This window comes from Leucoraja erinacea, chromosome 9 (assembly GCF_028641065.1).
Source record: "Leucoraja erinacea ecotype New England chromosome 9, Leri_hhj_1, whole genome shotgun sequence".
Lineage (NCBI taxonomy): Eukaryota > Metazoa > Chordata > Chondrichthyes > Rajiformes > Rajidae > Leucoraja > Leucoraja erinaceus.
In genome coordinates this window covers 42,787,690-42,797,689 of record NC_073385.1, presented here as the reverse complement: position 1 = coordinate 42,797,689, position 10,000 = coordinate 42,787,690, and the positions used below count along the sequence as shown (strand labels likewise).

General features: G+C 43.3%; 1 protein-coding gene and 1 long non-coding RNA gene across 3 annotated transcripts; one reads left to right on the top strand and one right to left on the bottom strand.

The window, feature by feature from the left end:
- Window positions 1-3,321: 3,321 nt before the first annotated feature.
- LOC129700307 (uncharacterized) lies at window positions 3,322-6,655 on the bottom strand. Of its 2 annotated transcripts, none has more exons than XR_008724033.1 (4): window positions 6,508-6,655; window positions 5,280-5,422; window positions 4,862-4,913; window positions 3,322-3,758 (listed from the first exon to the last, which is right to left on the bottom strand). It is a non-coding gene; the product is annotated as an uncharacterized LOC129700307 (long non-coding RNA). The 2 variants fall into 2 exon arrangements; XR_008724034.1 differs by lacking the exon at window positions 6,508-6,655 and adding an exon at window positions 6,121-6,263.
- A 627-nt stretch (window positions 6,656-7,282) lies between these two features.
- foxg1a (forkhead box G1a) lies at window positions 7,283-9,543 on the top strand. The gene has a single exon (XM_055640680.1). It carries the CDS (start codon window positions 7,481-7,483, stop codon window positions 8,708-8,710), a length of 1,230 nt encoding a protein of 409 aa, XP_055496655.1. The 5' UTR covers window positions 7,283-7,480; the 3' UTR covers window positions 8,711-9,543.
- The last annotated feature ends 457 nt before the right edge of the window (window positions 9,544-10,000 follow it).

Sequence of the window (10,000 nt, the reverse complement as noted above, 5' to 3'; positions counted from 1 at the left end):
TATTTATCATCATTCTTCCCGCCCTTGTGAAAATCATGGCAACACGAACGAATCTTAAATTGGAATATATAGCAAATTCACCTATAACTAAAACACTAAACTAATGCTAATATTACCGCGAAATTCCATATCTTTATTTGTATATGAGACAGGAAGTTTTGATTTCCGGAACAATAACTCTAAGCATCGAAAAGGTGATGGAAGTGCTTTATTCCGAGACATTCCGGTTTGTGAACCATTCCAGATTGATACTATTCAGCAGTCAGAAGCAGCAAACAGACGAAGAGCTGCAACGGTGGGACACAGAGAGCCACGGGAGTTGAGCATCGCAAGCTTGTGATCACAATTCATTTTCACACTTGATCGGCCAAGATATTGAGTCAAAACCATACAAAATATTAAAGGATTTCCTCCCCCTCCCCCTCCCCGCCTTTAAACGATCGATTTTTTTCACAACTGTTACTTCGAATAGTGGTATCAACTAAGTTTCACTGGAATTTGGAGAAGTAAGAACAGTTAAATCAATACAGATGAAAAGTATTGTTTACATAGGGATTGATTTTATACCCGGTGTCTTGGTGCGGTCTTGGTGCAGTTTAAAAAGCATGTACCACTGTGCTAGACATGATGTTAAACAAGTTATATTTTAAATAGATTAGAAATATTTTGAGCTATACCGGGGCAATAGCGGTTTCTACTCGTTTTATTGAAATTTTTCTTTGGTTTCACAGTTTCCACGCAGTTGGAGGTTTATATTATTGGATTACCTCTCAAAGAATTGCAGCGTTTTATTTAAAAATAAGTATTACGCGAGAATAAACCTCATTATATATTTCGCGCAATTATATCGGGGGGTTTTTTTGTAGTCAAAGGATTAGCGATTATTCTTCATGTGAGGCCCGAATGCATCATGTGGGAAAATGCCAACATATATTTTTACCTGTTTAAATCCGATTCGTCATACTAATGACGATGAAAGGCAATATTTGCAATCATTTTGTGAACACGGCGCTCGCAAAAGATTACCGGCTCATCATTAGTCTGTGTCCGTTTTCTTATTGCCCGTAGCAGGTTGCAACAAATTCTTAAATTGCAATTGAGTTAAAAGTACAAACCCTGAGTTGCCGTTAGAACAAATTTAAATTAAAAAAACGGATAAATCAATATATCAATATATATATATATATATACACACACACACACACACACACACACACACACACACACACACACACACACACACACACACACACACACACACACACACACACACACACACACACACACACACACACACACACACACACACAAACACACAACACACACACATACATATATCTGTGTGTGTGTGTAGGAAGGAACTGCAGATGTTGATTTAACCAGCATATATTACATATATATTATTATATATATATATGCACCCACATACATTTAAACAATAAAAAGATAAGTTTCATCAGTCGCGTATGTCCCACATTAACTTCGGTTAAATGCATACGGCGTAGTTTAGAAAACAATTTAAATTATCATTTTCCCGCACGCACGAGTCAATATTATTATTAATTATAGGAGTAACTGTACGTGTGCCTGATTGCTTTGTTAATATTTCGCAGTCACTGGGATAAATGTTTTAAAGAACAGGATAGTGGAAATTGAAAATCAGTCACTTCGCCGTGTCAGTAAAAGAGAGAAACTAACAGTGGAAACGAATGTGAATGTTCCGGTGATTAAAATGGCAATATATCCGTGCCATATAGCATGGTAGTGTATTTTGAATCTTCAAAATTACTACCTCCATTTATAAAATGGTTTAGATCACTGATCAGTGCCGAATTTTCAGCAAATCGCCTGATTCGTCCAATTTTTTAACATTAAATGGAGACTTGGAAGTAATGTAACTTATGCTATATTACTTTCGCCGACTGCAAATTTCAAGACCAGTGCTAACAGCAGTGAATTATTTAATCCTTTCGTGTAATCTTAGAAAAAAAATGCCACGTTTCTGGCTGATGAGTAAATTATTCGCCTACATTACGGGCCCACGTGTATTGTTCGGCACGTTGCAAGTGAGTTGATTTATTAAATTATTAATTTATATTCTTCCTGGTTTTTGTCAGCTTTTCGCAGCTCGAATGCGTGTTATATTATACTGAATAACAAGCTCCGTCTCGGAGTTACTCAACACCCCCGCAGTAAATGATTCAGTCTGCCGGGGCGCGTTTATAGAAATTTAGACGTGTAAGATCCACACACCAAGTATATTCGGCGGTTCACGGTGACTATTTGTCACGGACTGAGTGGAGTGATAGGTTTTCGATCTGGCTTGCATATGCACTTAGGAACATGATTTTGTTTATCGTGTATTTGGCCGCCAATAAAAATATGTATTTACATTGTTATGGACTATTATGTTGCCATACAAACAATGCTTTCGCGTATTTGTTGCATTGCGGAGACATTAAAACATATTCACCTCAATCCTGATTCTTTTGTCTACCTATCCACATTAAAAATGTTGAAACATTGTCTCGATTTTATTTATTAAAAAAAATACATAAACGACCCCGGATTGGAGATAGCTGCAATTACTATTTGCGCGGTATCTTTGTTTACGTCAATGCATTTTATGAATCAAATGTTTCCTTGTTGCAGTGTGTGTGTGTGTGTCAGTGTGTGTGTGTGTGTGTGTGTGTGTGTGTGTGACAGTGTGTGTGTGTGTGTGTGTGTGTGTGTGTGTGTTTCCTTGCAGTTTTCAAAAGAATTTCCCAGTGACACAATGTTATGATGGAAAGATGCTGCAAATGACAGCACCGGTAAACGTTCATCTTAATCATCGGCCTCTTCATTTAGTTTGGTGCTGTGGGTTTTTTTTTTGGCGTTGATCAGCCGCTGACAACCTACAGGGAGTTAATGAGTGACGAGGCATAGCTGCTGTACCAAATAACACTTTCCTGGTGCGAAGACCACTAACTGGGAAGTTTAGTTAACTACTGTTCTCGCAAACCTAATAATATAACCTGTAACAAAAACCACAAGAAATATAGCGCACGCTAAATACAGAAACTTTCAATCACTAATTAACAGCGCCCACAGTCAGTTGAGTGTGTGACTTATACTCGAATAAGATTTGAATCGCCAAAAATCCTTCAAAACATCTTCCAATCCAAGGCCCGTTTAGATCACTTGCAGCTAAAATGGCAAACCTTCACTTGGGCCCAAATCACACAACTATATATTGGTACAGTTTATGTACATGCATTTTTTTTACTTGCGATATAAAAAAAAAACTCGCAATTCAGTGGTCTGGTATTGCCGACTGCATATTCATTAATTTTAATAGGCAATGGTACTTTATTCGGGTCGCGCATACTTCACTTTAGTTACAATTACAAAAGCGCCAGTTTTTCGTCCAAATACAAATGGTCGTGTTCTTCCAACGCAAACCGATACAGCGATCCTGATCATTACCAATCCTGGTTATAAATCCCAGGCCCGACTTCCCAGCTTTATTTGACCATATGTACAAAACTAAGTTACATCGCACTCAAGTATTAAATACAAGCAACATATACCCAGCGTCTTAAATTCTTAACAATAAAAAGAAAGTGTCATCGTGTTTGGAAAAATGCAAGCGGAGACCGATACATCCAATACCGGGTGTCAGTCCCCGCGTTCCCCGCGACACTGGGCGAAATGAAATGCCATGAAGTCCACTTCGCTGTCACGATTTCTTTTCATTGAAGGTCAAAGGTAAAATTCTGCACCAGACACAAAGACAACATTAATTTAAGGGAAAAAAACTATTATTTCCAAAACGTCAGAGCTTCTTAAGCGAAGACAACATTTTCGGTTAAAACAAAACAAATAAAGTGTTTTTTTTAATATAATGAATCCACAGTTTACTAAAACTATTGCCCTAAACCTTTCTTTCTTATTTGAGGGTGAGAGCTTTGAGCTTTGAATGCAAAAAATATGCTCGCAGGCCGCTCTCGTTATTTTAGGGGTTCTTTGTTGAAAATGTTTGTTAACATTTACGTTATTAGTCCATGCTAATTATTCTTAATATTCTCCTTTAATGTCTGTTATTTTTGACGATAATTTCCACGCGGGTATTTCTGCCTATTTAGTGGGGCTTGAAAAAAGTGTGTTTATTATTCTAATTACCAAACCAAAACATTATATTAAAATATATATATGAATCAACTTCCGATCCATTTAAACATATAACAGCTGCTTCAAATGTTGTAGTTCGGAATCCCCCACAAAAAAAAAGATGACATCCTTGTGCCAACGTTTGAAACTTAAATGATGTGAAAGAAGCAAAGCTGAAATATTCTAGCGCATTAGGAGCAGCAGAATTTGCTTCATTCTCTAACTGTTCCAAAAATCAGCGTGGAATACACATTTGTAAACGCTTCAAAATTGTTACACAGAAACGCTGATTTAAGTACTTCTAAATCACAGCAACAACAGAGGTTCAGTGCAAACAACAGCTGTGTCCATTTTAAAAAAACAATTCAATGACGACTTGTGCATATGAAGATGCAATCAGCTAATCTCGTTATTTTTCGTGTTAATCAACACTTTCCTTCCTGCACTTCATTGTACAAGGACTACAGATACCACACATCAGTAAATGTTTATATAACCTGTCTCTTCCCAGGAATCCAGTTACACCAAATTATTTCATGCTACACTGAGTAAAGAAAACGAGCAGGTCAGATTAGACTTTTAACTATAGACGGAGAAAATAAAACAAGTTCACAATGTGCTTTATTTGAATACGTGCGCGCACCCCACACATACACCACGTAAGGAACAATCTACGATGTTCAATCAAAATATGGAACTTACACCTGACCTTTTGTCCTCAGACTTCACGTCTTTTTAAATTGTGAAACTCCGAAGTCGACCTGCAAAATACAGTACTACATCAAAAGGGTCCATGTATCTTAAATTTCTGGCATCCATTTAAATCGTTTTTAAAGGTTTCGACCTAGATTAAACTAAAATATATGTCCATTCATTAATTCCGACGCAGCCCAAAGGCTCAAAATAAATATATATTCATGATTGTACTCTCCGTTGCTTTTAATCAATGTGTATGGTATCATATTACATGAATCCAAAATAAAATGCACAGCTTTCTTTGGGAAAACAATACCTGGCATCACAATGCAATAGGCAGAAACATAGTGAGAGAATGCCTACTTTTACTTTACGCCTGCCGCATAATTGGGCTACAATCCGAACTGTCTTTTATTTATCACATGTTTTACCACGAAAATGTAATTTGAAGACTCGGGCCTGCTGCTTGGTTCGGGAGTTCACTGCACACAGTGTCAGGCGATTTTCGTTTGGTTCCATCCTGCCGTTAGTGCAGTTCCCGTCTAACTTCCTGAGTTCGCGTCTGGTCGCGTCCCTGTCGAAGTAAAGACCCAGACCCAACATCAATCAACAACACCGCATTGTAAATGTCAATACTTTGTAAGGTCTTGCACCTGTAACTTCAAGCTGCCTTGCAGCACTGAACCTTGTACCACTGGTAGGATTTGCACTATGGCAGGCTATCTTTGGGAATATTTAAGACAGGAAACAAAGGATTATACAAAGTAAGCATACTAAAAGACATGCTCATCAGCCCAACAACACTCGCCTACAACCCAAGACCGGGACCCGCCGTTTAAACGCTGATCGGTCGCAATCATTGCAGAGTGTAGCCTTCTGAACTCGGGCTCTATTGAATGGGGAGGAAAATAACATCAGAATCAATCCGGAGCAGCCTGTCTGCTTGCTCCATCCGCCATCATGACTCCAAAATGGGAGTCGGGGAATAAAACAAGTCAAAGCAAGCGAGGGAGAGATCTGCCCCCGGCGGGGCGTGGGGCATATGGTTGACCCCCGTTGGCTGATCGTCCCGTGACATGCCCCGACCTCCGGCCCGCCGGCAGCGTCCGATCCACCATCCTGCCCGCCCGGGTTTGGATGCAGGGCGATCCGTCCAAAACTGTAGGCTGGGGCCGGACTTAGAGCAGGAGGGAGGGGGTGGAGAGGGACCCAGTGTCCCGGTCCGGGACGGCAGGGAAGTTCCCCGCCTCTGCCGCCCCCTCCAAAGCTCACCGTGGGCTGAAGCCAGGACACGCATCCTCGCCCCGTCCGATCCGGGCTGAAGCTCGCGTGTTGAGCGGTGTTGACGAGACGGAGGTGGAGGTGGAGGTGGAGGTGGAACCGACCGGCCCCGACCCTGGCCCCGACCCTGACCCCATTCACGGCCCCGACCCCGACCCTATTCACGGCCCCGGCCCCGACCCCACGCCAGGGATTTAGTTTTTGTTTTGGAAACTGTTATCGCTCCCTCCGAGTTATAAAGTAGTACCACGTCTCTGCCCCCGCGCTCTCTCTCTTTCTTCCACCCACCTTCCCCTCCCCAGCCCTCCTCTATATTAATTCCCTTCATTGAAAGTATAAACAAACTTCCAGAGCAAAAACATAAAAATATTGACGTACCGAAAGCTATTATCCAGGGGCACGGGTGGGTGAATTGCGATGCATTTGTAGGAGTAGAAGGAGATGGGGGAAGTATGGGGCCAGGATGTGAGGTGAAGTGAGGTGAAGTGATACGCCCTCTTCTTTTCTCATCCTGCATTCCCCTTCTCCCCCCCCCCCCTCTATTTCCCCTTCCCTCCTCCCCTTCCTCTTTTCTTCTTCTTTCCCCTTCTCCATTTCTCTTCTCTCTCTCCCCTTCTCTTCCCCATTCCCTCCTCCCCGCCTTCCCTTCCTCCTATCTTCCCCTTCCTTCTCTTTCTCTCTTCCCTCTCCCACCCTCTTCACCATCCTCCCTCCTTACTTCCCCTTCATTCCTTCCCCCTCTCCCGCCCTCCCCACTCTCCTCCCTCCCAACTCTCCTCCCTCCCCCTTCCTTCCCCTCTCGCTCTCCCCCTCCTCCTGTATCTCTCTCTATCTCTCTATCTCTATCTCTCTATCTCTCTCTCTCTCACACACACACTCAGGCCCTCTCTCCCTCTCTCTCTCTCTCTCTCTCTCTCTCTCTCTCTCTCTCTCTCTCTCTCCCCCTCTCCCACCCTCCCCCCCCCCCCCCCCCCCTCCCCTTCTCTCCTCTCCCGCCCCCCTCACTCCTCCCTTCTCCCGCCCTTTTGGAGTATCCCTCCGCGGCGCCGGCGCGCTGATTGGCCGCGACCCCCAGCGCCGCAGAGGCGCGACGCGGAGGCGCGGCGGTGATTGGGCAGCGGGTGGATGTGTTGCGGCGCGGCGGTGATTGGGCAGCGGGTGAATGTGTTGCGCCGCGGCTCTGGAGCCCAGCGCCCGGGGGCCGCGGTGAGTTGCAGAAAACTCGCTCCGCTCGACGTGGGCTTTTTTTTTTAAGAACATGAAGTAGTGGCTCTTTTTTTTTATTGCTACATGAGTTGCCAGCGCTGGCGATTGCAGTCCAACTGTGCTGCTGCAATTTTACCTGTGTGTGATGTTGGACATGGGAGAGAGGAAAGAAGTGAAAATGATTCCCAAATCATCGTTCAGCATAAACAGCCTGGTGCCCGAAGCGGTGCAGAGTGACATCCGTCACCGAGCTGCCCCCGAAGACCAGGACAAAAACATCTTGCCAGCCGTGGACTCCAAGTCTGAGAACCTCCTCAGCAAAAGTGACAGTTCGGCCGAGCCGCCCTGCTCGGAAGATAAGGACAAGCAGGAGGAGAAGAAGGCCGAGGGCAAGGAAGGGGAGCCAGGCACCAAGGAAGGGGAGAAGAAGAACGGCAAATACGAGAAGCCTCCCTTTAGTTACAACGCCCTGATCATGATGGCAATCCGACAGAGCCCCGAGAAGCGGCTGACCCTCAATGGCATCTACGAGTTCATCATGAAGAATTTCCCCTACTACAGGGAAAACAAGCAAGGCTGGCAGAACTCCATCAGGCACAACCTGAGCCTCAACAAATGTTTCGTGAAAGTTCCTCGGCACTACGATGATCCCGGGAAGGGGAACTACTGGATGTTGGATCCCTCCAGCGACGATGTCTTTATAGGTGGGACCACGGGCAAACTTCGCAGAAGGTCCACCACATCAAGGGCAAAGTTGGCTTTCAAGCGGGGAGCGCGCCTCACCTCGACTGGACTGACATTCATGGATCGGGCAGGTTCCTTGTATTGGCCCGTCTCTCCATTCCTCTCCCTCCATCACCCCCGAGCAAGCAGCGCACTAAGCTACAATGGGACCACCTCACCTTACCCCAGTCACCCGATGTCCTACAGCTCGATGTTGACTCAGAACTCTCTGGCAAGCAACCACACATTCCCAACATCAAATGGGCTAAGTGTAGATAGACTTGTGAACGGAGAGATCCCCTATGCCACTCACCACCTCACGGCTGCCGCCGCCTTGGCTGCCTCTGTACCATGTGGGCTCTCGGTTCCTTGCTCGGGCACATATTCGTTAAACCCTTGCTCGGTGAACCTGTTGTCAGGACAGACAAGTTACTTTTTCCCCCACGTTCCTCATCCTTCAATGACTTCTCAAAGCAGCACTTCAATGACGGCCAGGACAGCGTCCTCGACGTCTCCACAGGCGTCTTCGACTCTCCCCTGCGAAGCTCTCAGACCTTCTTTGCCAAGTTTCACAACGGGACTTTCAGGAGGACTTTCCGATTACTTCACGCATCAAAACCAGGGGCCCTCTTCAAACCCTCTAATACACTAACAAACCCCTCCGAAAAAAGACTGTAAGTTAACATTTTACACACATTTGCGTTGTAAATAATTCTCAAAAATAAGAAGCCCAGGTATTTTTATTCGTCCCCATTTTTTGTCCGCATTTTGTCAAATCCCGTCGGATTGTTTGTTTATTCAATTTCAGCAATGTGCAATTTGAGGCGGGTTAGATAGGAAGCCACTAGCTAAATTAATGTAGACTGTGTATTTAAAATGACTGCATTCCAACTAAGTTTAAATTAGGCAGGGTCTGTTTCAAATGTTCCAGCATTATTCACGTTTGCAGTATTATAAGTTATCATTGCTTTGTTGCTAGCTGCTGATGCCAGTATTAGCGGTAACATTTTTTTTTACATCAACAACTATAATTTGTTTTTTTTTTTCCATACATAATCTTACGTAAAACATAACGCCTAACCTCTCGGTCATTTTTTTTCCCATTTGGTTACAAAATGGTCCATGTTTACTTTTAGACCAAAGACGGGGCTAGAAATGCACTCCTTGTTTAAAACGAACAAGTACTTTGAAAATAATCCCTATATCCAGTTTACAACACTGCCTGCAAAGAATCAGAAGGGGACAATATTGATGAATGCCTTTAGTTTGTGTTGTGCATAATTCGATGTATGTGGTCACTAACAGGTCCCTTTTCATTTCTTTCTGTAAATGTAGTGAAACGTGTAAACCTATTGTACTACAAAGATAAAAAAAAAACCTTGCGGACGTGTAACCTGTGTTGCTTAAATGCCTCATGAATTCCTCGAGTGATTGTTAATGTCGTCTCTAATTTTCATGATTGTGATATTGTGATCATATGCCCGTGTTGTCACTTAAAATGTTTACTATACAGAAGGCACCGAAATAAAAAAAATAGGTTACATTCAGAAACGTTGACATCTTGTCCTTTTTCTTTCCATGACTATATGCGAAGGTAATATTTTTAACGCATTCCTGAAACCCGTCTACAAATGCCAAAGCGATAGCGAATGGAAGCCCATTTCCATAGGCCTAAATGATGCTGTTCATTCGAGTTTAACACTGAATGTCTGGTACCGCGTTTAAGGCGGGCTCTAATCAATTATTATTCAAATTTACTGCAACATGAGAAAATAATTGTAGCACACCACAATGTACAGACATATTATATGATAGCAGAACATTTGGCTGTGCGACAGTTTAATTTCCAACCAATTCTACACCATATCCCTTAAAATGAATGAGCCAGCTATTTCTAAAACAAACCCCCTTTCTAAACACATTTCACTGTTGTACAGTTTAA